At 41.2% G+C, this 25,311-nt stretch overlaps 2 protein-coding genes across 6 annotated transcripts; one reads left to right on the forward strand and one right to left on the reverse strand.

Moving 5' to 3' along the window:
- Window positions 1-1,598: 1,598 nt before the first annotated feature.
- LOC119724691 (heterogeneous nuclear ribonucleoprotein A3-like) lies at window positions 1,599-15,953 on the forward strand. Of its 5 annotated transcripts, XR_005270671.1 has the most exons (9): window positions 1,599-1,753; window positions 4,347-4,601; window positions 5,363-5,407; window positions 6,064-6,265; window positions 6,922-7,188; window positions 8,166-8,396; window positions 9,298-9,497; window positions 15,695-15,784; window positions 15,921-15,953. XR_005270671.1 is itself a non-coding variant. In XM_038195859.1 (8 exons), exons 1-7 carry the CDS (start codon window positions 1,736-1,738, stop codon window positions 9,459-9,461), a joined length of 1,182 nt encoding a protein of 393 aa, XP_038051787.1. In that variant the 5' UTR covers window positions 1,599-1,735; the 3' UTR covers window positions 9,462-9,497; window positions 10,604-12,808. The 5 variants fall into 5 exon arrangements, 4 of the variants coding, with proteins under 4 accessions (XP_038051787.1, XP_038051788.1, XP_038051789.1 ...); XM_038195859.1 differs by lacking the exons at window positions 15,695-15,784; window positions 15,921-15,953 and adding an exon at window positions 10,604-12,808; XM_038195860.1 differs by lacking the exons at window positions 15,695-15,784; window positions 15,921-15,953 and adding an exon at window positions 10,607-12,808.
- A 2,267-nt stretch (window positions 15,954-18,220) lies between these two features.
- Window positions 18,221-24,942, reverse strand: LOC119724692. The gene is made up of 3 exons (XM_038195863.1): window positions 24,706-24,942; window positions 21,375-23,588; window positions 18,221-20,286 (listed from the first exon to the last, which is right to left on the reverse strand). The coding sequence occupies exons 1-3, from the start codon at window positions 24,811-24,813 to the stop codon at window positions 20,002-20,004; spliced, it is 2,607 nt and encodes an 868-aa protein (XP_038051791.1). The 5' UTR covers window positions 24,814-24,942; the 3' UTR covers window positions 18,221-20,001.
- Between the last annotated feature and the right edge of the window lie 369 nt (window positions 24,943-25,311).

Raw genomic sequence — 25,311 nt, forward strand, 5'->3', positions numbered from 1 at the left:
AAGTATTAAATACGGCAGTTTTCATACCAAAATGAACATTTTAAGGTTGTCTCTCCAAAATGAACACAAATAGCTGAAAATTTCAGAGTGCAATTGAACAATCTTAACTGCTTACGCATTCGTTGTTTCAAAGGATTCGTCTTTTCTTTCAAATAATTGTTACCTGTTTATTGAGAACAGGCGGTTTTTAAATCTAAATTACAACTGTAATCTCTACTCTGTTTACCATTATTTATATGTTTACCGAAACACTGTTTATAACTTGTTTGCATTTACGGGATTTGTTTATTTGGTTTAGGTTCAAAGTTTACTGTGTACCGAGTGATAAACAGTAAACGAAAGCGTTTGCAGAATTTGTGTAGTCGGACTATATAGACTAAATAAATTAGTATGTAAATTAGTGGAAATTGGAGAAAATAAAGTTATTTCTCAGTGCTGAAAAATCCTACACCCATCATTTTTACAAGTGTACAGTGCACCACGCCTCTTCACTCAAAGGGTCCAATCAAAAAATCTGAGTTGCTAAACCCCGCCCGCAAAAACCTGGAGTCAACCCCCCCCCCCCCACCTCCGATATTGATTCTTTTGTTGGGGTGCTTTCCTAGAAATGCATTGTCAGATAATTGCGAATTACTTACTTGAATAATTAGCATTAACGCCCTTTCGATTATTATGTCTGGCGCCCTCACATGAAAACTATTGTGTGAGGTGTGGGAAATAGGGGGATATTTTGGGCCCACTTAGTAAATGGGGTGGTCAGTGCAGGAGCTTTAAAAAAGGACCTCAGATACTTTTAAAACCCCCAAATTAATGACACTCCTTCATGTCAACATGATGCGCTAATTAAGGCTACTATGTGAATACAAGAAAGTATTACTAAGAAAGTATTAACCACAACCAAGCAACTGATGAAACTGCATCCCTCTTGATGTCCCTCCCTCTTTAAGTTTGAGAACAAAACTTCCTATGATAAAGTCGAGTGATTTTAAGATGAATCTTAGCTTTGTCACATTCGAGGGTCTAGGTACTAGGTCTGTAGGAGACGCGCTTTAATTATTGTTGCTGGTTAATAAAAAGCACGTGCCAATTTGACACTGTACTGTCATTCAGCGAAGCGCCGCCTGTAGAAACAGTGTCTCTTGGTACGGGGAGGGGCGATCGAGGGGGTTGTCTGGTGCATGTCAGCCAACAGTGTTCATGTTGACAATGAAAGGGATTCGGAAGGGTTGCATCGGATTATGTAATTACATTTTAAAGATTTCTCTATGGTGCCTTCTCCGCTATTTGTCAAAATTTGTCTTATTTTTTTGTTTGCAGTCACTGTGTATGAAACGTTGAAATTGAATTCAGTCGCTAATTTAACTTATTTTGCGGACTTTTCTCAAGATAAATATTAGCACCCCGTGCTCCACCCCCGGCCCCGTACCCCTAAAAGTACACGTTCTCAATCGCCCACGCAAGTGACTTTCGTTGCCTCCGAGCTCCGTCCCGCGTCACGTTACGCATTCAAGTCCCCCCTCTGGAACGAGAACACCTCAGCTCCACTGAAACCGTTTTTTTACCGCCAAAGCGTGACGTTACAAAGTACACGTCAATCAATCATGAAGTTTGCTCGTACGCATGCGCTAAGTCTTTGTTAGCAGGATTTTTTACATGCGCACACTGTATGTGTACTGCATGCTGCATTTAATTTACGCGTCATTCCACTACATCGTCGTGCACTAAGGAAAGCAAAATGAGCCGTAGAAGCGACGTAAGTAAATTTCTCCTCAAAAATATTACCAAATATTGCCGTTGAATTTGCATGAATGTTACATGGAATGTTTCTTTATATATTGTAGATGGAGACAGTAAATTTTAACATGGGGGAATTTAACGTTAAAAGGGTACATTTTCTGTGCATTGTTGTCGTGTATTTCCGTAATTTTCTGTCCTGCTGGGTTTGTAAACCACGTGGTACACGCGCACGGCGTGCTTTTCCGGGCTCAATGAATGGGCAATGTGCATTTCTACTACAACTACAAAGTACAATGTGCTTTTTTTCTCCATTTTTTTCACTAGTGCGTGGTACTTTATATTCATTACATGTGTATGGGAAAGATTTCAAGTAAAATGGGGGAAAGAATGTTGCATTCGGACACCAATTTATTCATTCATCTGTCATGTGTCTGTTCATTATCTTCCCAATGAAGGTCATTGCAAAAAATGTTGGAAAAACATGAATCTGGGACTGAGAAACGTTTCCAGTTTTGTTAAGAAATACTTTGAAAATGTTCTTGACTCTCCATAGACTTTGTACACAACTGCTGAAGTGGTGTCTGGATGCTGCATTCTTTCCAAAATGTGTTCTTAAAATATTTCAAACTCATTTGAAAATGCGGGGTTTTTTTCAGTCCCAGTTGCATGTGTTTGTAACTTGAATAGCAAATTTAATATTTTTAGATTTTTAAATTTTCTGGGACAACTTTATGATGCAGGGGAGTAATTGCAGAACACCCTTCAACTCCAAAATAACCCCCAGAAGAGCTAGGGAAAAGGCTGAGGCATGTTAGGAAAAAGTCAAAAATGTTTCCCCCAGAGAAACTGGGCGGAGAAAAAAAAAATCCTCTCAGGGGAATTAATCAGTAAAAAAAGCTAACCTTTCTCAATCCTCTAAAGTCCTCTTTGCGGTTTTGGAGGATTGAGGCTGAATGCAACATATAATTTTGGAGGATTGTGGACTGTGGAGGATTGAGGGCACATGGGCATTCAGTATCAGTTGATTTTGGAGGATGAATGGTGTTCATAGAAGAGGAGGATTTTGGAGGATTGAGAGAGACTGAAAGCAATTTGAGAGGCAGGGCTGTTGGTAGCCCCATAAATGTGGCCTATTTACTGGACTGCCTCCGTAAACATAGGCCACACATCCACATGTACAAAAACGTGTCGGCTTTGCCAAATTTTGATTTTCACATTTAGGCTTACTTTGTAGGGTTTTTTTGCTTTAGAAGCATTCTCACCCTCTATATAGGCTAATCAGAAAGTGCTGCCTTTTTCAGATGTCTAATTTTTGTGAAATTTCATGTTGAAATTTTGATACGTAAACGTGTGCACAAGTATCTGGAAATTTCACGAAAAATGGACATCTGAAAAAGGCAGCACTTTCTGATAGCCTATATAGAGGGTGAGAATGCTTCTAAAGCAAAAAAAACCTACAAAGTAAGCCTAAATGTGAAAATCAAAATTTGGCAAAGTCGACACGTTTTTGTACATGTGGATGTGTGGCCTATGTTTACGGAGGCAGTCCAGTAAATAGGCCACATTCATGGGGCTAGGCTGTTGGTAGGATTTTTAAGATTGAGGCAGTGGGAATCCTTCATTTGAACATAAGTGCACAATTTCGGAGGATTTTGGTGGATTGCGGGTTGCTCCTATTACTATTAGGGCCTAGGGTTAACTGAATGAGGATAAAAAAAGTCCTAATTGGAAGTGTGTGCCTGGAGTGGCTATGCAAATGCAAATGTGCAATGGAGCATGACACGTGCACATGTATGCTGGTTCCACTGACAAGGTTTATTGAAGTCAATCAACTGTGACTGTCGCCGTGGCAATGTATTCTGCAGTTGTGCCAACTAAAGCGCACTCTTCTGTACCGAAAAAAAGAAGAAGTTGGGACCAAAAAACGTCTCCACTTTTGTTAGAAAATGCTTTCCCATATACTTTTTAGTACTTAAAAACTGTCCCATTGCAAATGTACACTCTGTGAGGAGTTGTCCTTTCAGTCAAAATCAATCAAGTGAATATTTTCAACAGTTAACAGCTCCCAGCCTTCATCAAGCAGGATTGACTGGCTGTGACTGTTAATGTAACTTGATGCAGCTATGCTTTGATTGTAGGTGATTGATAAGCCAGCTGTGCCTACTACTTGCCTGCTTTTGTCTGTTGACTGAATTTGACTAGTCACAGTGCTTGCTTGAAATATGATCTGACTGTTGGTGACTTAGCTTGTGCAAAAGGCGTGGCAGGGGAAAAGGATTGATTTTTTGACTGTCTGTGACTGTTCAGATAACAGGAGGGTTAACCCTAACCCCTAGGGTGATTTACTAGGAACCTTCCTCATCCTTGCAAATCCCAACACCATATGGTCAACTGTACACATAAACAGTTGGACTCTGTTTATTTGTGGTATGCCTAACCCCAAATTATCAGATTCCAACAAAGTTGTTGGAGTTTGATGGATGGGGATTGTTAGGGTGAATGCGCAATTGATATTTAATTTAGAATAGGGGATTGCAAACCAGACGGAAGACATTCGAAGTGTGAAATCGCTCTTATATTTGAAAAAAATGTATACTTTATTTTTCCAGGAAAAAATGAGGAAGCTCTTTCTGGGCGGTCTTCACCGCGACACGGTGGACGATGATATCAAAGATTACTTCAGCAAGTTTGGTACAGTGGAGGACCAAGTGGTAATCCGCAAACCAAACGGGGAGTCCAAGGGTTTCGGGTTCGTCACGATGTCCAACATGGAGGAGACGGAACTGGTGCTGAACGAGAACAGCGACGGCAGACAAGAGATGATGGGCAACAGCGTGGAGGTCAAGAGAGCAGTGCCTCGCGAGGTTTGTTGCTTTTCTTTTAATACTTTGGCAGTGGATGTTTGGCAGGCGCCGGTTTCTGTTTCGTGAACGTTATCTTCATGGAAGCTTTCTCCGATTGGCTGTAATAAAATCATGTCCGGGCTTCTTTTAGTAAACTTTCTTTTAGATTGCTGGAGCAATCAGACTACCTCCGGCAAAACTAAGGATTACTAAAAGCAAGGTGGTGCGGCCAATATAATGTCATTTTAATTTTAGCCAGTCAGCGAAAACCTCCGCCGTTAAAATAATGTTTACTGAGAAAAAACTGGCGCTTGCCAAAATATCCACTTCCTTCTATTTTCTGGAATTTCACTTGTCATAGCCAAAATTCAACTTATTTTTCAGTTAGGATCATCAAAAGCATACCTCATTTTTTAACATGTTGACATTGCATATACTTCAACCATAAAAACTCTCTAAAACACTCCAATATTTGCTGGAAGAAAAGATCATATGTTCATGCATTGTAAACTACAGGACATTACAACATTGGGGGGGGGGCGCAGTCACAAACACGACAAAGTACCTAGCCCTTTTAAGGTGTTAATTATCTCTTAAAGCTTTGCCTTTGCAAAATCAATGGCTTTTTGACCAACATTGCCCAATATTGAAGATTTGACAATTTCAGGCATGTCGGAGCCCAAAATCCCACCCCGCCCCGCCCCACCCCTCGTATCGACAGAATTGGAAGAGAGGTGGTTGCGCTGTGTACTGATGCCCTAAATTGTTCATTTTTCACCCAGTCACAAGGCGGACGAGATGGTGGTGGTGGTGGTGGGAGATTCAGGGTGAGTAAAGGGGCCATGAACTTCACCTTTTTCGTCCCCAAAATTGGTGTTGCCGTGATTTTAGGAAAACTAAATAATGTTATCCCATTACTCACTGCACTGCCCCGAAGTGCCCTGCCTGTTACTCCCTTTACCACCCCAAATGAGACACCAACTGAAAAATCGGCCCGTTTTTAGCTATTGAATTTTTACTTTACAATTTTGTATTGTTGGCTGATAGACAAAAACAAATCCGTTGTTGCATGGTGGGCTGGTTCCCACCTGACAATCAGTATCTATAATGTATGGACCGGGAGCCAGACTGCTTGCAAAGCAGATCTATTTGTGCCCAAAACAAAGAGCCTTTTTTGTTCATCAAAAAAAAGGAAAATGAGATTTTTAGGTTGGAATATAACAAAAGTTGAAAAGTTGTTAATAGAAAAATATCAAATTTGTTGAAAAGTATGGGGACTGCTACTATAATGGCGTGCCTGCCTACCTGAATTAATATAGCAAAACACACCTCCAAAATGTCTACTGAATGCAATCGCTCTATTGGAAACCAGGGCCATATCTGATCCATGTCATTTCTTGTTTTGGATTTTTTCGTGCATTTTGAATATCTAGACTTCTTACCTTTTATTATAATTCATACTTTTTTTTTTTTTAAATTACAGGATAGCATGTCTAACAAATCTGTCAAGAAGATGTACATTGGCAACCTGCCCATGCAGATGTCCGAGCAGAACCTGGAGGATTTCTTCTCACAGCACGGCACCGTGACCAACGTCAAGATCCCGACGTCGCGGGATACCGGGGAGAGGCAGAAGTATGCCTTCGTGGAGCTGGAAGAAACGCACGCTGTGGATAAGCTTGTCTGTAAGAGATACATCCTCTCCCCCTGTCCCCCCCCCAAAAAAAAATGCCGATGTACACTTATCTTGAAAATGTTACTCCAGGTCTGGGGTGTCTTTTTTTGCTCGTAAACAATTTATAAAGAAATAGCTGTAGTTGGAAAGGGTAGTAGAAAAGAATCAAGCCCAACTTTACCTCTAAGACTTGCAGTCTGTGGACAATGCAAAAAAATAGCTACCGTCTCAAATGTGAACAATCAGGATTTTTCTACATTTTTCGCAGCAAGTGTAAAGGCCACTGCAACCTATTCGATCCGACTACATTCTGATTGCAACCATAAGCTTCTGAATCGCGATCGGTTCGCAGCATAATGAATACTCTATGACATCACGTCGCGCACTTTTCTTTTCCCTGAAGGCCAACCTCGCCATTACCGGTCTACAATTCAAGTCCTAAAGATTTTACGGTCAAATCTTCATGACTGAAAATCGAAATCGTAATTCACAAATCCACTTTCAAATACTTGCGCTTTCCAGCAAAGTACACAACAATGGCATTGTGTATCCAATTATATCTCACTGAATTAACCCTAAGCTCCCTAGGGGGTGTGCAAAATCATATTGAAATTGGAGGATTCAGGACTGTTAGGGTTAATACTGAACTTTTTTTGTTCCCTGCAGTGCAAGGTGACCACGAGTTCAACGGCCTGAAGTTCTACGTCAAGAAGGCCATGCCCCAGGGTGACCGTGACGGTCGTCGCGGCGGCGGTGGTGGCGGCGGTGGTAGGAGCTATGGCGGAGGTGGCTACGGTGGTGGTGGCAGCTATGGTGGTGGTGGCTACGGTGGCGGCGGTGGTGGTTACGGCGGCGGAAGAGGTGGCAGTTCGTATGGCGGGGGAAGCAGTGGAGGATTCAGGAGAACCGGAGGTCGCGGTGGAAGCAGTGGAGGTGAGTAGAACAGCTGCATTTTTGAAACCCTTTCTGGGGCACGTGTGGTCTAGCGGTGGAGCACAGGATTCATGATCGTGAGGTTGTGGGTTCGAGCCCTGCCGTGGCCATGCGTGTTGTGCCCTTGAGTAAGGCGCTTTACCTCAATTACTCCTCTCAACTCGGGTGTTGAATGGGTACCGGCATTATTCAATGCTGGGAAGGTAACAGACTTGCTGTGGAGGAGGTGTGGCAATCCCCCCACAGCAGCATTTCATGGAATCGAGTCTGGCCCAATCGCGTCAAAATAAAGATGGGCACTCCTGTGGACACAGGTTCGTCCCCTTTCCTTTTTGTTTGTTTGAAAACCTTCAGAGTAGAAATTTTCTTGATTTTTGGGATATCCGGTTTTATGGCCTCAAAAATCAGCTAACTTGAATCAAGATTTTATTGAGAAAATGGAGAGATGGGATTAGAACAGGCTAACTTGATTGTTTTAGAATGATTGAAGTTGAACTTCTATAATAGATCAAATATTGTTAGACTGACATGTTTGAAGGTTTGTGTTCGAAAATGCTGGGAAAAAACCAAGAAAAACAAAAATGTTCAAGTAGTCTGGTTCCCTGACTCCACTAAATATAAAATGGATCAATTTACAGATGCCGGAAACTTGTAAGGTAATGGAACCAGTCTAGCCGGCCTGCACCCGTTCATGAACATGTAACCAATAGCAAACAAAATTTGGACTGAAAGAAAAATGGTTAATTTGGAGCAGTAGTTGAAAAATAGTCAGGTTTTTCCAATGGTGGTCGGCCGACCACCGTTGAAAATTTTTACAAAAATACCATTTTCTTGAAAATGACTTCACACCAGGTGCCATAATTTTACAGAATGCTTTAGACTCTCATTTACCAACATCCTAGTACGGTATTTCGTAAAAACTAGGTAGTTTAATTTTTCGATGTTTGCAAATGTTGTATATTCCCTTTAATTCACAGGCTATGGAGGTAGTAGTGGTGGCGGCGGTGGTGGTGGTAGATACGGTGGTAGCAGCGGTGGTGGTTACGGAGGTGGGGGCAGTTACGGCGGAGGCAGCGGCTCATACGGCAGCGACTCGTACGGCAGCGGGGGCAGCAGTTACGACAGCTTCGGATCCAACTACGGCCAGAGCACGTCAAGCTATGGTCCCATGAAAAGCGGCGGTGGCGGTGGAAGGAGTAACTATGGAGGTAAATGTCTGGGTCAAAATGTACAGAGCAGCTAAATTTAGCAAATTTATGTGGAGAACCGGCCGGGAAGGAGTCATAGGCAATACAAACCAATGACATTTGGATTGGTTTTCAGATTTGGTTATCCCTCTCTCCCCCCCCCCCCCCCCCTCCTCAACAAGCCTGCTTCAGATGGAACTTAACCCACGACCTTCTGCTTACAGTTACAGACTTCTTGATAACTGGCGAGCTTGACAATTCAAATCTGACGTAACAGCAGGTACTACAATCAATACCTTATTTATCCCTAACTAGAGGCATTTTTGCTAGGATGCAGCCTCAATCATGCAAAAATCCTCAATCCTGCAAAATCTTCCAACTTCCTCTGTGTAAAAATTGCACACGGCCTCAATCCTCGAAAATCATCCGCTATTTCTAGAATGTGGTCCTTGGAGGGGTGACCACTGCCTCAATCCTGCTAAATCCTCCATCAAACACTGTTAATATGGTGAAGCAGAGCCAGTGACATCCTGGAGCAGTGCAGAGGATTTCAAGTATAATCTAGGCCTTAATTTATTCACGGCTGAGCATAAACAACACAAGGTCCAGCCCAAGACTTTGACACAGTGCATCCTCCAAAAATCAGCCACACATTTTTATCATAAAGTCTAATTCCTGCAAAATCCCCATTTGGCAAAGAAGATTAGGGAAGGTAAGGGTTAATTTCTGATGCCCCTCGTCGAAGAGGTCGTCCCAACATGACCCTGAAAACCTCCATCGAGCTAGAAACTGGTCTGAGCGGTCCATCTCTTTCCAACACTATGCTCGACAGGGACAGTACGGCCCAACTCATCAAGTCAGGAAAGTGAATGAATGAAGAAGAGGAAGAAGGGTTAAGTGAGTTTTTCTTTTCTGTTCACAGGCTCCAACAACAGCGCAGGGGGCTACGGCGCCGGTAGTTACTCCAACGGCTCTAGTGGCTACAGTACTGGGGGAAGCACGGGTGGCTATGGCAGTGGTGGCACCGGGGGCTATGGAAGCACCGGAGGCAGTGGGGGTGGCGGCTACCGAAGCAACCCTTACTAGGCTCAGTATCATTCCTTCACCAGTTGCTTCCTTGAGGTAAGTGTGGTTTCTCGATTCCTTCCAGTTTGTGTTTTTACGTCCACTGATTTTTCGAGGCAGGTGCGTTACCCAAAAGGTTTTTTCTTGATAAAAGTGACCTTCAAGTAACTTTTTGTTTTCCTTTGAAATTTTCAACGGGCAAACAATTTAAGCTATTTGACCTTGCCAGACTTGGTTGCTGCAGGAAACATCGGTGTCAAAACCATCATTCCGCCTTGTTCGAAATTGTTGAGACTAAATTGTGACTGGTCAAATTGTTTAAGACCGATTTGTTATCTTATTGAACAAGGAATTATCTGAGACCGTTGCTCCAGTCCAAATCCAGTCTGGTCCCATTCTTCATACAGAGAAACTAGGGCTGTTCACATTTTTTTGAAGGGACCAGACTAATTTATAGTAAAGCTTTTATCTGTGCCTCATAAATGAACCACCTTGTCAACATTAGATCAAGGATGCCATCAGAAGATACAGTTCTTAAAATTTTAAGAATTTTAAGTCGCGAATCCCTGATATTTACAGGTTTGCAATATAGAAATTTTGAAGATTTGTTGATGTTTGCATATTGCATTGTATTGCTTTTTGTGTTGCTGTGATGTTCACAAGTGACAGTATTTAGCCTTGCTTTGGAACAATCAATTTGGTATGGATCAAACATGTAGGGGATCAGTCGGAAATGCACAACTTTTTGAAATTGGGAAGAGGACATATGGCCAAAATGAAATAAATAATCTAGAGGTACGGATGTCAAAACAGTGGGAGACTGAGAAAGCCTTAGAAACTAGAGCCTCATTTGTGAGTTGTTCCATTTCGTATTTTACTTGCAATGTTAAGGCTCTTGATTGTTGCAAGTCAGTTATTAGGTTAAAAAAAAATTCTAAAATTCAGCTCTGTTGAAGGGTGTTTCGCAAAGTCTCTTTTTGATCCTTGGGCCGCTATCAGCAAATTGGGTGCACTGCTTGAGATAGAACTTGCCTACGTCGTTCCAAAACTTCGCGCTTCACTTTTGAATCTCACGTCCATTGATGTTTATTCTTGAATGTTACCCGCTTTTGATTTGTGTGATTTTAAGGAATGTCTTTGCCTTCTTTACAACGCTTATACAGCAGGAACGTCTCTCTTTCTCAGACTCGATCGGCCCAACTCCTAGGCTGGCTTTGTAGACCTGTGTAGCCCCAATGACTAGGTTCTGACTGAGGACGGATGTAGGTTGCGTTGCCACTGAACTAGGAAGAGCCTTTAAGAAAGTTTGGGGATTTACCGTCCGTCTGAGAAAAGCTAAGGAATCGACTGTTTGAGGTTCACTTGCCTTCCAAGAAAGGCAAAATGCATCTGACAAGCTGTGAAAAAAAGAAGGAATATTGAAACACAGCTATCAGATGTTGGTTTTAACTTTATCATCGTCATTTTTTAGAGACTGCAATTTCACTCTTTGAAGCCTTCAAATCGGTGCATTTTTACACCGGTTCAAGGGATTCAAACCGCAGTATTCTTAACAGTTCAGTATCGTCAATAACTCATTATTGTCTGTAAATATATTAAAAGTTCATCCCCTTCAAATTTCCCTCCAAACTTTGTTGTTGACTACGTGAATAATTTCGAATGATGTACAGTTTTGCCTTTGCAAAAGAAAAAGAAAAAATCACCTGATATAAACCAGGCATGCAACTTTTTTCCTGGGATCCGCTGATTTCCTCAATTTTTTTTCTCATGAATGCCATTTTAAAGTGGGAAAAAGTGGTTTGGAGTTTTCTTATTTTTTTCTAAATTCCCAGTTACATGCCTGTATAAACTCAAGTTTAAAATCGTTTATAAGTTGTTTTCCATTCAAACTGAAATCAAGGGAAAGTTTCCATCACGAAACAACCATTTGCCCTCGGATGATTTTGATTAAAAGCCCTTGCTGTTATTTGATTGTTACAAGCCATTATGTTTTACTCTTGTCAGTTAAGAACGCATTTAGATTTGTCATTAGGTTTTTCTGGTCTTCTAATCTGGTACCAATAGTTGCCTTGCCTCGCGACTTTCTCACAGCTTTCTCAACTTTGCCAGCCTGTCTTAGTGTGCAATCGACGTAAAAGCTTGGACCACATACAAATTGAGTCGCAACTGCTGTCTCAAACAGAGCTCTTAGGGAAATCATTTGGCCAGCCTTTTTTAGTTTGCCTGCCATCGTCATAAAAGCTTGGACCACATACAAGCTGAGTCACAAATGCCGTCTCACGCAGAGATCTTCGGAAATCATTTAGAGACCGTTCTGCCAAAAATGAGTCTTTAGTTGATCAGACTTAATGCGGAGAAAACAAGATTCCGTTCTTCATTTAAGTCTTTCAAACTTACAGCCACCGAAGACTTGTTTTGACAGTAGTACGCAAATTTCGCTGGTTGGTTCGCATCCGAGAAAACTTTAATTTGTAGAGGATTTTTGGCTAATTCCCAAAGTCACAGTTGCTTTGACCTGAATGCTACTTCTTTAGACTACTCCCCTTTATCAATCTGAGAAAATCGGCTTGCCTCTTTGCTCCACGTTCTGCCCGCGGCTCTCATTGTTACCAGTTTAAGAGTAAAGATCTTTTAAGTATGGTGTATTCTTAGTGCATGTATAAGCTCCTCAAACTTGCGGGAAAAGTGTGCTTGATTTGGTTCAATAAACTTGTGATGCTTGTAAATACGCAGACTCAGTAAAAAGCTTGTTAACTTTTATTCAGGTATAAATAAACCAACAGCCCAATTTTAGCTTGTTCAAGAGGTTTTTTTTTTTTCCATATATTTCAACAAATTTGGTTTTTGGATAATGCATTTAGATTTCCTTTTTAATGAAGCCAGCGCGATACATGTACTAATTTTTACCTTTTGCTTGCGGGGTTTATGTGTTTGAATTTTTTTATGGGCATGTCTAACAAAATAGAAAAAAAACCACCAAGCGTACTTGTTAGTGTTTTTGGCCCAGTTCTTATGTATAAGAATTTCCCTAAAACGGAAAATGAACGAGTGTAGATATTGAAGGGGAAGGTAAATTTGAATTTTCTTATGAGGGAAGGAATCCCTCGTTTTCTGTTAAAATGCCTTTTTTTTGTAAATGTGCCACAGTGGCATACAAAGACGAAATCCACATAACCTTTTGCCATTTTAATAATTTTTATTGCAAGTTTGGTATTTTCTTTTTGCGTCCCTCTCCCCTAATGAACCTAAATCTATATTTGTATTTATGGTTTTATATTGTTATCCTAGACTATTGTAAGTGTATTATGAAGTATGTTAAGTGTCGAATAAATACGTGATCATTGTGAAGACACCTTAGAAAGACAAAGTAGAAGTGGTCTGAAAATACTTGATATTAACTTGGAATTTAAAAGAGTGATAAAAAAAATTGAAAATTTCAATGGGAAAAAGTGATCAAGTTTGCTATGAGTTTAATCAAGAAATGCAGAAAAGCTCCATAACCTTAACAGTTGGTACATGTTACAAAGCTTCCCAAGACCGCCAAAATCAACCACGCTGTGGAAACCTTTTGACAACTTCTTAATTCTTTTGCACTTCAACTTAAAGGTGCATCCACCGCCAAGTCTAGTCAGGCCCTGCCTTCCTCAATCCTACAAAATCCTCCAAAATCTCCCACAGGAACTAGAATTTTATAGGGTCTGACATGTTAGGGTTAAAATATACCCCATGAGGTTTGCAGTTGCACATTTTATCGGCCCCATTATCGGCCCCTTTGGATACCCCCGGTTGGGGCTCTTGCATCTGCAGATCCAACACCAGCCTCCAGGGGTACCATGAAGGCCTTTCACGCTACTATCCAAAATCTCTGTGTTGGACCTGGTTGGAGCCCCCAGATTTTGACAACCCCTTGAAATCTCACTAAGAAGAATCCAACATGGCCTGTACATAGGTTTGGTGCTCTACACGGGTAAAATCCAACCCTGGGCAGGACCAGGGCTGAAAAGCCTAGAGCGGGGTAGAAAAATCCAAAATCTGCACACCATGTTAAGGAACGTATGATCTGATTCTGCTCTTGATAGAGACCCAGTTGATTTCAACACAGGTAGGGGAGACGATGGTCTGAAAAGGCCTTTAAGGCTTTAGGCTTTGTGGATATGTACTTATTGCATGCTACTGAAAGGTTTACTCCAGTATAAGTTTTCTTGATGATGGTTCATAGTAAAGGGGTAAGGAGAGAGGTTTGTCTTCATATCCTATGTACATGTACAATGTTCTAGTGACAAAAACTATCACAAGATGACATGCAAAAGAAGTATGATCATGGTTAATATGTAGAGGTCTGCACATTCAGCGCTGCCTTTGATGGATCAGCAACAAACTGCAAGACAAACAGTGCTTTGTTGTAATTGAGGGAAAATGATCTACATGTATTTTGGACTGGTCAGTGTGTTCAGTGCGAACTGTAATTTTTTTAAGTCACTTCACCTGTTCTGCTTTAAATGATCTAACGTCGTCCAACAATTTAAAGAGTTCATAATTTGACAAATGATTTCAAAACAAGTGTTCAGCATATAAGCACAATGCTGCTAAGTACACAATTTTCTGCTATTAAACAGAGTTTTAACCATTTCACAGAGATCATAAGGAAACATCATAGCAGTACACTATTAAAACTCATCCACTCCCTAAAACACAAAAAAAATCTCAAAATGTGCAAAGTGAAACATTTGAAAATTACAAGCAAAATTTTTTTACGTTATTGTACGTTAAGGGTTTTCTTATATCAAAATCGTACTTAAATGTACAGTAAAGATTTAGTTTTGTGTAGGAATAAGTATGTAGTGACTGTTAAAATTAGCAAAATATCAATGTAGCGTTTTATTGTTCAAATGACAAAATGTTTTAACTTATAACTTTTCCAGCTTAGTGCCTGAGGTAAGCCAACAATTTCCTGAGATCTCATAAATAGTATGCATTATTAACAGTCTTGGGGAAACTATTCATGTTACAACTGCTCAAAATGATACCATCTCCGCCCTCTCTGCGTTAAATTGGATTTTGCTTTTTCTTCAAAATATGCCCAAACCAATGGCCTCATAACTGACGCAGTTGTCCTTGTACAACTCAACCACCTTTCCAGTCCGAATCATAATCTTGTGAAAGACCAGCATGCAACTTTTCCTCAGCTCCGCTGATTTCCTCGTTTTTTAACTTCTCATGAATGCCATTACAAATTGAAAAATTCTGTACAAATGCTTGTGTAGTTTGGAATTTCCTTGTTTTTTTTCCCTCTAAATTCCCAGTTACATGCCTGGAAAGAATTTTTCTCATTGACTCTCAAAGCACTGAACAGTGCCCTACGTTTTTAATTTGATGATGGGTTGAACCCTCGATCATGATTGCAGACTACCGTCTTAAAGTCCAACCCCAACTAATGCTGATAGGGCTCTTCGTGGTGTTACATGCAAAACTTGAAGAGTTTAGCCAAAGATCATGATAAAACTTGATTTTGACTCCGACTACCAGAAGTCCATTGAAAGATTTCTCCACTGACCTCACAAGTGCACAGAAGATTTAAGAAAATATTTTCCACTCGTCCCACTGCCATGCCAAAACTCCAACCTTTCATCGCTTTGTTATATTTTGGAAGTAATTATCCCAATATCTTGGCTTTTGTTTGTACATGCATTCAAATATGATCAATCTTCACGACCTTTAAAGTTCTCTGACCTTAGAGTAAAATCTCACTCTTTTGGAAGGCATAGTCACCAAAAAAAAAAGGATAAATTTAATACACGAAGACAAAAGTCGCCTCTTGTAACACAATTCCAGTAGAATTAGCATTGTCAAACTGTTGCAAGTGGGTTAGACAAGCAACAAATAGCACTTCAGGGAATATTCTCATGGAAATTTGCGACCTACAAAAGCTTTATTGTCTTAAGATGTACCGTCGACTCTCGTAAATACAAACACTCTCTATTGCAAATTCTGGTTATAACAAATTCTGGTTATAACAAACACCAAGTCTTATTCCCAACTCGGGATTTATGTGCACAATAAATTGGACCGGCACTCTCCTTAATACAAAATTCTGATATAACAAACATTTCGACTAGATCCGGCTGAGTTTGTATTAACGAGAGTTGATTAATTTGCCATCTACTTCCTTTAAGCAGCTGTGCATTACAATTAACTGCTTGTGTTTCATTAACATTACGAATATTAATTTGACTATTCCTCTTTCTCTTGTTTAGGTACATTGGAGTGCTTGCCCGTTAATTTTGGGGGTGACTTATTGCAAGGAATTGGAGAAATCCTGCTGAGTTTCCTTAAGCCGTGTTCAGGTAAAGATTAACCCTAACTCCTTAGGCCTTTTTGTTAAGATGTAGCCTCAATCCTGCAAAATCATTTAATTGGCCTCGTGGAAAAATAGCACATGTAGCCTCAATCCATCATCTAAAATTACTTCTTATTTTGTAGGTGTACTGTGATGGTACATGTGCCAGGGAGGGGGAAAAACCAAGAGTGTCGTACCTCACATGAAAATGGATTAGTCTGCAACTTCAGCTGCTCATCACAGAAATGGAAGCCACCATTACCTACAATAGGAGGTACATCTATTTATTAATTCAGTTTGTACACATCTAAGGCCTTTCTTCCCGGTGAATTTACACATATTTAGCACTGTACTGTTGAAAACCTAGCAATCATTTGAGAGCCAAGTTCAGTCAGTAACTGAACAATAGGTTGGCCCATTGCGTCCAGCGAACATTTGAAATTTTTTTAAACATAGGCATTGACAGCAAACACTGATTTCATGCAAAGTCCAATTTCAGATACATAATTTATTCCAGATTTCAAACATGCAAACACCCTCAACATTATCAACATTATCAAATTATTAACAGATCAACATTATCAAATTAAGAACTTCAATAGATTCGCAAGCGAAACCCACAAAGTCTGCTCCTGCAACATTAAGCAAAGTTGCAATGGTCTTGTTATTTCTCACTCCTTTTATTTGATTGGTTTCTGTAGTGTCATATCAGGGGGGGGGGGGGGGGGGGTGGTGTTCTAACAGGAATTAAAAGTGTCTATTTGGCCCAAGGACCCAAATCTGGATCACACCTGTTCACATCCATCTACCCGTATTTATGAAATTCCCCAAACCCTTCCAGAACCTTTTGAAATGCTCCCTGTTCCAAAAAATGCTTTACATATTAACCTTATCCCCCTAGGCCCTTCGGCTAGGAACCATCTGCCATTCTTCACAATCCTCCAACTATCACTGCTAATGGGTTGAGGCATGCCGATGACATTCAGAAGCAGTGCGGATGATATCGAGCATAATGCAGGGATCAGTTATACATGACTAAATATCAATAATGTCTGGCACAGCCTACGAGCTCGACACAATGCATCCTCCAAAATCAACAGGCACTGTTTGGCCATTCAGCCTCCTCCAAAACCGCCTGGAGGACTTTAGAGGGTTATGGTTAAAGGGAATATACAACATTTGCAAACATCAAAAAATAAAACTACCAAATCATTTTGAAATACCTTGCTGGACTGTTAGTGAATGACATTGTAAAGCATCCTGTAAAATCATGGCACCTGGTATACTGTCATTTTCAAGAAAAGTGGTATTTTTGTATCAATTTCCAACGCTGGTCGACCGACCAGCGTTGGAAAAAACTGGCTTTTTTTCAAATACTGGCCCCAATTGACCATTGCACTTGTTTGCAATCGATTACACACCTATGAACAGGTACAAGCCAGCTAGACTGGTTCCCTGACCTTACAATTCCCCAATGTATGTAAACTGCTCTGTTTCTTCTTATATGGAGTCAGGGAACCAGACTACAGGAAAATCATTGTTTTTCTTGGTTTTTATAGCATTTTCGAACCCAAAACCTCAAAAAAGTCAGTGTTATTTGCTATATATTTCCAACCCCCCAATTCCATCCATTTCTGAAAATTACAGCAAAAGCAAATGATGTATATTCCCTTTAACAAGACAGTGGACATTTTCTAAAAAGAATTTAATTAAATTATTTGTTTCTTTTCTTGACAGAATCTTTCATAACTGGTTGGGAATTGACCACACTTCCATTGGATTATTGGATCGACCCATTGCTGATTTTGACCGACATCAAGCATGTCAGGTGTGGGGGAAAACACATCGGTGCAGTGGCAGGTTATTTGGTGTTCATGTCATTTCAAGAATGCAAAAAATATAGCATAAGGCCAAAAAAAAAAAAAATACTCGGTCTCTGTTGTAGCTTCCGTGTTAATTTGAAAAAAAAAAATATTGACGCGCTACAACAGTGCCCTCTATTGCCGCGCCTTCTCAAATTTTTGTACCAAGGAATGGGGAAATTGCACCAAGGCAAATGATAAAGGGCACCAAGGCAAATTATGGAGGACACCAATGTATAAGGACACAAAAAAGCAAAATAGTAACCACCTTGTCTGTACAATACAAGCTTGAAGAAAAAAAAAAGCCACCAAAAAAACCCCCAAAAAACGCGTCGCTGCATCAATTTCAGAACTTCAGTCTGACCACAGACCGACTATTTTTTTTTTGGCCTAATACATTGTACCGTTTGGCCAGTCAAAGTTGATGCATACATTGGTAAAGATGACGCTGAAAATGGAATCTTATAAGTGTTATTTCTAGCATACAATTTTTGAAAATGAGAATGCTTCCACACTAACATGAATACCTCACATACATTACTAGTTAAATATCATTGTAACAGTTTTGTGGTTTTTGTGTGTTTTTTTTGTGGACCAACTCCAATGAATAGGAAATGTACCAGAGCTATCCACCTGAAAGTGCGTTTTCTTCTCTTGTTCATTTTTATTTTCATTTTACTGTAACTGTCTTCTTGTTTGGAAGATAAATTTTTGAAAACTTGTTCTTTTAAAACTGAGTTAGAAACTGCGTTTTCTTTTTCGTTTGATTTGGCCCTCAATTTACATGAACTATTTAAGGCATGTTTCATTGAATTTATTCATTTTGTATTCATAATTATTGATTATTCTTTATAATGAAGTACATGTTTGTGTTAAGTTTTAACTTTTCTCTGTCGCTTTTGTGACAGTTTTCAGAACTAACCCATTGAGAGCATGCAACCAGTTCCTTGAATATTTAAAAAAAATAATATACATGTAATTTTAGTATAAATAACAGGGCTTACCCACTGTCAATTTTTAAATTCAAAACCCAAAATCATCCGAGTTGAACAAAAAAACGTATTTAAAAAAGAAAGAAATGCGTTTTCCATCTCACAGTGTGATGCATTTGTGCAGCGCATGTTTTCGCAAGAGATAGGAAATTATTGGACATATTAAAATTGCAGTGAGGGACTTAACAACATAACTGGGAGAAAATAAGTGAAAACTAAAAATCAACTTCCCTTTCAAATTCAAATTTGGTTATTAACTGACTGATGGATAATTTCCGGATGAGGTCTTACAACTTTTAATACATATCAACCTGCAGTGTGTTCATGTCAATAAGCCAAATTTTATCTCCAATTATATCAGCTAGCCGTTACAGTATTAGACACATTTTTTGTGTCTCATAATCGTCTCTTTTGACGAACATGCCAGCATTGATTTGAATGAAGTTTTGATTTTACATGTACTTCAGTTTTGTTGTAAAGTTAAGGTTGAAGGATCAAAAGTTTTAAAATTTAAATCTGACTTTTTAAAAACATCTTGAACATTTTAATTTAATAAAACTGCGTAGATGTAAAGGAACAAACGTGTACAATATTTTATATACATTAACATCTATTTTTATACATTTTTAATACTAGGTAATTAGGAAACATACATTTGTAATGTCTTTTTTTAGCTGTCATATGAATCAACGCATTAAACATGGCATATCCCATTCTACGTGCAGTAATAAAGTCCTTTTCAGATTGTTTTTGTTCCATGTGTTGCTTACCTTTCATCTATGGGCTGAAATCCTCGAAAATTTCTTGTTTTGGATTGTTTATTTGCGAGGAATTAAAAAAAAAAATTGGTAATTTTGTGTTTTTTAGTCCCACAATTTGACCTGGGTGATATGAACGTGGCCTATTTTCAAGTAGTATAATAGGGGTGTAAGTGGCACCACCAACGTCAAACGCCAAAAAAAACCCAATTTTTTTTTAAACAAATTTGAAAAACAAAGTTTGTTGAGCCCCCCCCCCCCCCAAGCCAAATCCTGGGTGCACCACTGTGTACATCCAATTAGTAATGGTCAAGGGGTGCAGGATCAGTTTTCTAATTCATTCATTTAGATAAGGTTGATTTGCTCAGTGGCGACATTACAAATTAATAATGTTTGAATTGCCCATACAGCCTTCAAAAGGATATCATTAATGGGAAACTTTTGAGCTGTTGGTGGCAGCAAACACACCGGTCCTTTTTTTCATTGTTTGCGTCATATTGAGCATGCGCACTTTGGCTTAAACATGACGTGAACAATTGAAAAGAGTGGTATGTTTGCTGCCACCAATGTCTCAAGAGTCTCCCATTCCGTGCCAACTCAAATGTGTTGCATTTAGTCTGTGCTCTTGAATGTTCTCAACTGCACAGTCTTGGGGTTGTGCCCCGTATCGACTGTACCGGTGTCGCCCTCTCCAGGGAGCGGCCTCCATGAATGCGGACACATCTTCCTGAAACCGTCGCACCACAGCTGCCAGACCTTCCGGTTGCAGACAAAAGACAGGAAGATCAGAAGACCTTGACAGGAGTTGAGAACGATGAAGACGTACCACAGAGCCACGACGTCACTGATGGCAGCAGCGAAGCCTGAGATCCAAGTGAATCCCATCAAGCTGGAGATCTGTCAAGCAAAGAACTTGTCTTAGTCCATGGGTTTGGATTTTGTCCTGTTTGGATTTTGTCCTGGCAAAGTAAGGTCAAGCAGCTGCGGCAGTAGAGGGTGATCTTTCACCAAAATGTTTGTTACATTAGAACAAGTAGGAGTTCTTGTCCTATTCATGGTATATATAAACACACAGTAGAGACCGAGGCTTACGTTTACTGTTACCAGAATTTGTACTAACTGTACTAACAAGAGTCGACTCTATTGACAAGAGTCCAACTTTGTCTTGGGAATTTCAGTACTTGTACGAGAGGAGTTTTGAGCATCCTTGGCACAATTATGTTCATTCAAGTTATTGTGCATGCCTGGGGTATGCTTGAAATTGCACAGGTTCAAGTGGACCCCACGACAAGTTCCCAAGACTAAATTTGAAGCGTCATGATAATGGTACCTTTTAAACTGCAATGATGGCTTGACATCACTTGCCAGGGACTGGCTACATAACGAGAACAAACTCCAAACCAGTCTTGACCCCTAGGCTTGCAAAAAAACACAGGCTAGGCTTTTTCCAGATCAGATATTTTGTGGCTTCAGCTTCTGTTCAGCCAGTGGTGAGCCATAGTAGAGAGCTACAGTTGTAGACACATTTACAATGCCCTAAAAATTGACTGGTTTAAGGTCAGGTTGGTATTGTTTCAGATTCTAACAAGTCTTAAGTCCTCACAAAGCCATGCCTAGGTAATCACAGGGCAATAATACGTCATCCAGTCCAAAGTCAAGTGCTTTTCAAATGGAAATGTAACTAGACTCTTCTATTGACCTGTGATTTTTTTATTTTACCAGTCTTATGATTGTGATAGACTGGAAAACAACACCATAGGAAGGGACTCTTAAAAGTTGGAAACTCCCGTTTTGTATGGAACATTCCTTTTAGGAACACTGTTATTCTCTGTGTGTTTCCAACTGGAACAAGCCATTCCCGAGGCCTGGTTTTCCTGGGCTGTTCCCAGTAGCTATGTTTTCTCTGGTGAAACGTTCTAAGCGTTCCAACATTTTTGAGGCGTTCCTAACAATGGCAGCTAGTACAAAGTTAAATCTGGACTTACTTTTATGTAAATAGCAAGTTCCTCCTTGGCTTGCTGTGCTTTAGATTTGTCTCCCCGAACAGCTTCAGTAGCACGCTTTGTCCGCCAAATTCCACGGACGGTGAAAGCAAATAGTATTGTGTTAGTGAAGATGACGATTCCAATGGGAACTCCAAACACGGCTATTGCGACGTATCCGTTGCCGATCCAGCAAACGCTGTCACCGTACCAGAGAGGAATGGCAGTGCAGTCACAGAGGTGTAGAATCAAACAAGGGAGGATGATGAGTAACGGAACACCCCAAGCAAATAAAACTGGCACCAGTAATGCATAATGTTTGCTGTGCTGGATTCTAGACTGCACTGCAAAGGTTCTGTTGAGGTTAAAAGCCAGGACCCCTGTCCACATGACGGAGACGAGGAAAAGGTAGTGCGTTAAGACAGCGACGGCGGTACAGGCAGCTGGATGTTGAGCCCCTACTCCAATCAGTTGAAAGAAAAGTTGTGCCAGGAACAAGGCGCCCACGAGATTCATGATGGGACAGGTGGTGCGATGACGGAGCTCTTTGAAGAAGCAGAAGGATAGGAATGTGATGACAGAAGCCAACATGGACACACTGTTCCCAATTATGCTGAGAATCTGCTGCGGCGGTGAATATTCAAAGAAAGTAAAGATTTGGGTGCGATTGCGTGTCCCGTTTTGTTCATTGAAGGAGCAAACCTGGATTTCTCCACTGGAGGTTTCTATGTACTGTTCCCGAAGGAATGCTTCCCCAGTTGGAATGTATGTCAAGGAGCTATCATTGTTTGCACTGGTATGAAAAAGAGAACGGTTGAAAGTCTCGAGAACGCAGGAAAGATCAGGGTTTTCGCAAATTTGAATGCTGTAAGACCACTCAAATTTGTGGGACGCTGATTGTGAATTGAACGTCTCCCGATGGAGACTCTGACTGATGATGTATGTGCTGGATATCCAACTCGATTGATTCTGGTAGAGATGAGATTTGTCAATCCAGTGTCCATTACATCTATGCAGAGATAAGTTCACACTGTGATAAATCACCTCCACTGAAAGGATGATGACATCTGGGCAGAGTGTCCAACTGTCAATTATCTGCAGTTTCAGATTGAAGGCCAAGAATGTCTCCCAGTCAGTCCAGACCATGAATGGATAGACCACCGGTTGTGTCGGAGAAAGGCAGTTGATGTCAGTCAACGTAGGGGTCATCTGCGATGGTTGAAAGTCACTTTGATTGACCCCAATGAGCTCACCAAGGCACATCTTGACGCTGACCAAATTACTGGGACCAGGCTCTGGAATCGTCAACTCGCAGGCGGTGATGTGCACATAGATGACCGTATCATGTGGCATCGGTACGAAGGGGGTCACATTCCGCACGCATTGGTAGCCATCAAAGACATAACCTTTGCCACAAGACAGCCTGCGACACTCAGATTGAAACGGGTCGTAGACATGATTTGCTGGACATGTTACATGCTCCTCGGTGATGACAACCTCCTTTCCGGTCACCACCTTGACGTTGCCCCCAGAGCGGAAATCAAAGATGATTGAAAGAGGTGGTGGAATTGTAGTCGGGACAGACGGAGGATCTTGCAACAAAAATCCCATGTAGATAATGAAGGGGTAGTACGTGCTGCAATTAATTGCTGCGAAGGAACGTTCATTGCATTCAACACAGTGGGGATTTTTGGCCGGTATGTAGAAGGGGAAGTCAGAGAATATACTGACGGCTGTGTAGAACTCACAGGCTGCGTGAAGCGAGTTTCCAGGGAGGCAGTGATCTATGTATTCATTCCCGTGGAAGCATGTACGCAGGTCTGCAGCTGCCATCGCTGGATGTTTAAACACAATCAAGCATTCCAGAACATGCTCAATCAGATGCAGTGTTTCTTTGGACGTGGAGTTGGACAGTAATGCGGCAGCCTCTGCATCCTTGGAATCTGATCCACAGATGATGCCTACAGTCCACGACACCAAGTTGGGTATTGTTTCTCCCCAACACAGGGCACAGTATACGTTGAAGTACGGAATGTCATTCTTCAGGCCTGAAACCATGATGCGCGAGAGGAAGTCAGTATCATCCACATGCTCGCAATGATGTCGGATCAGGTCATCCTGCCGTGTTGGACTGTCCAGGGGACAAGAACTGATGACATAGTATCCTTGATTGATGTCAGCTCTTGGAACTTCAACATAGCAGATCAAGTTTTCAAGCTGGGAAATAAAAATCGGGGACATTTTGGACATTATTAATTTAATCATAGTAACAGGTATAATAAACGGGATGAAACAATAACAAGGGTGCCTTAAGTTGTCACAATAAACTGGAACAGCTTGTTACATGACTTGAGACTGTAAGAACTGTGATGGAGCTTGACCTTGGATTCCATGCAACCTTTCCAGGCAAGCACTCCAGGCAAGCTTTCCAGGGAATCATTTCAGGCAAGCTTTCGCGGCTATAGCTTTCCCGGCAAGCTGTTCAAGACTAGCTTTAATGGCTAGGTTTCATGTCCAGCTTTCCAAGCTAGAGTACAAGGCTTCCAGGCAAGCATTCCGTGCAAGCTTTCCAGACAGGCTTTCCAGGCAAGCTTTCACGGTTAGCTTGCATGCAAGCTTTGTAGGTTAGCCTTCCAGGCAAGTATTCCAGGCAAGCTTTTCAGACAAGCTTTTCAGGCAAGCATTCCAGGCAAGCTTTCCGGGCAACCTTTTCAGGCTAGCTTTCACGGTTAGCTTTGCATGCAAGCTTTGTAGGCTAGCTTTCCAGGCAAGCCTTCCAGGCAAGTATTCCAGGCAAGCTTTTCAGACAAGCTTTTCAGGCAAGCATTCCAGGCAAGCTTTCCGGGGAGGCTTTCCAGGCTAGCTTTCACGGTTAGCTTTGCATGCAAGCTTTGTAGGCTAGCTTTCCAGGCAAGAATTCCAGGCAAGTATTCCAGGCAAGCTTTTCAGACAAGCCTTTCAGGCAAGCATTCCAGGCAAGCTTTCCGGGGAGGCTTTCCTTGCTAGCTTTCCAGGCTTACATTCCAGGCAAGCTTTCCAGACAAGGTTTTCAGGCAAACTTTTCAGGCATGCATTCCAGGCAGCATTCCAGATAAGCTTTTCAGGCAATGTTTTCTTGAAGCTTTCCGGATTAATCTTCTAGGCAAGCTTTCCAGGCAATTTTCAGCTGTGCCATGCTCGCACTTGCAAGGAACCTGATCGAACTGGCTGCATTAGGGGAATTAAATATATATCCAGTCTTGGATCAAGACTACAGTGCACTATGACACATGGGTCTCACTTGAGTTTCGAGTACAAATAGTTGAAAGTTAAAACCAAAAAAACTGATGCTTACCCTAAGTCCTGTACTGGGAGTGTAGTTGGCCGATGTTGGTTGACAGTATTCAATGTAGTCTACGCAGCAGTCGCCGAAGAAGGTGCATGCCGGATCGCACTGGCACATTGAACTAGCCAGAGTGGTGTTGGAGGTACTGAACGGCTGGAAATGACAACCAAGGCTGCTGCACAGATGGCGCTGGGTACAGATGTAGACTCTTACCCCACCAAGCTCCAATGGTCTCCAAACTATGAAAGTAAAGCACGAGGTAAGTTATATTTTGCGGCAGCTTTTAAAAGGCCGACCTCATGTCGACCTTGCAACTGATCATTCGCGATCGGCGACTGTCTTTTCAAGATCAAGCAGCGCCTGAGCATATACGTACCGGTCGCCGAGTTTTTTTGTCGATCTGATGTAACTGCAACGATGTAGAAGATCGCATCAGTCGGTTATTAATTCGCATAATGTATAGGCCCTATATGCAGCGGCATCATTGCTTCGTGGGGGCGACCTATTTTGCAAGGAAACTTCCTCTGAGTACTGTCTTGGTGACTGGCTGTGACCAAGTGACCATGTGCTTGCCTCAAGCATGCTTAAGTTACCAGAGGCCCCACATACCAAGAT

The sequence above is a fragment of the Patiria miniata genome, unplaced genomic scaffold (assembly GCF_015706575.1).
Source record: "Patiria miniata isolate m_02_andy unplaced genomic scaffold, ASM1570657v1 HiC_scaffold_18, whole genome shotgun sequence".
NCBI lineage: Eukaryota > Metazoa > Echinodermata > Asteroidea > Valvatida > Asterinidae > Patiria > Patiria miniata.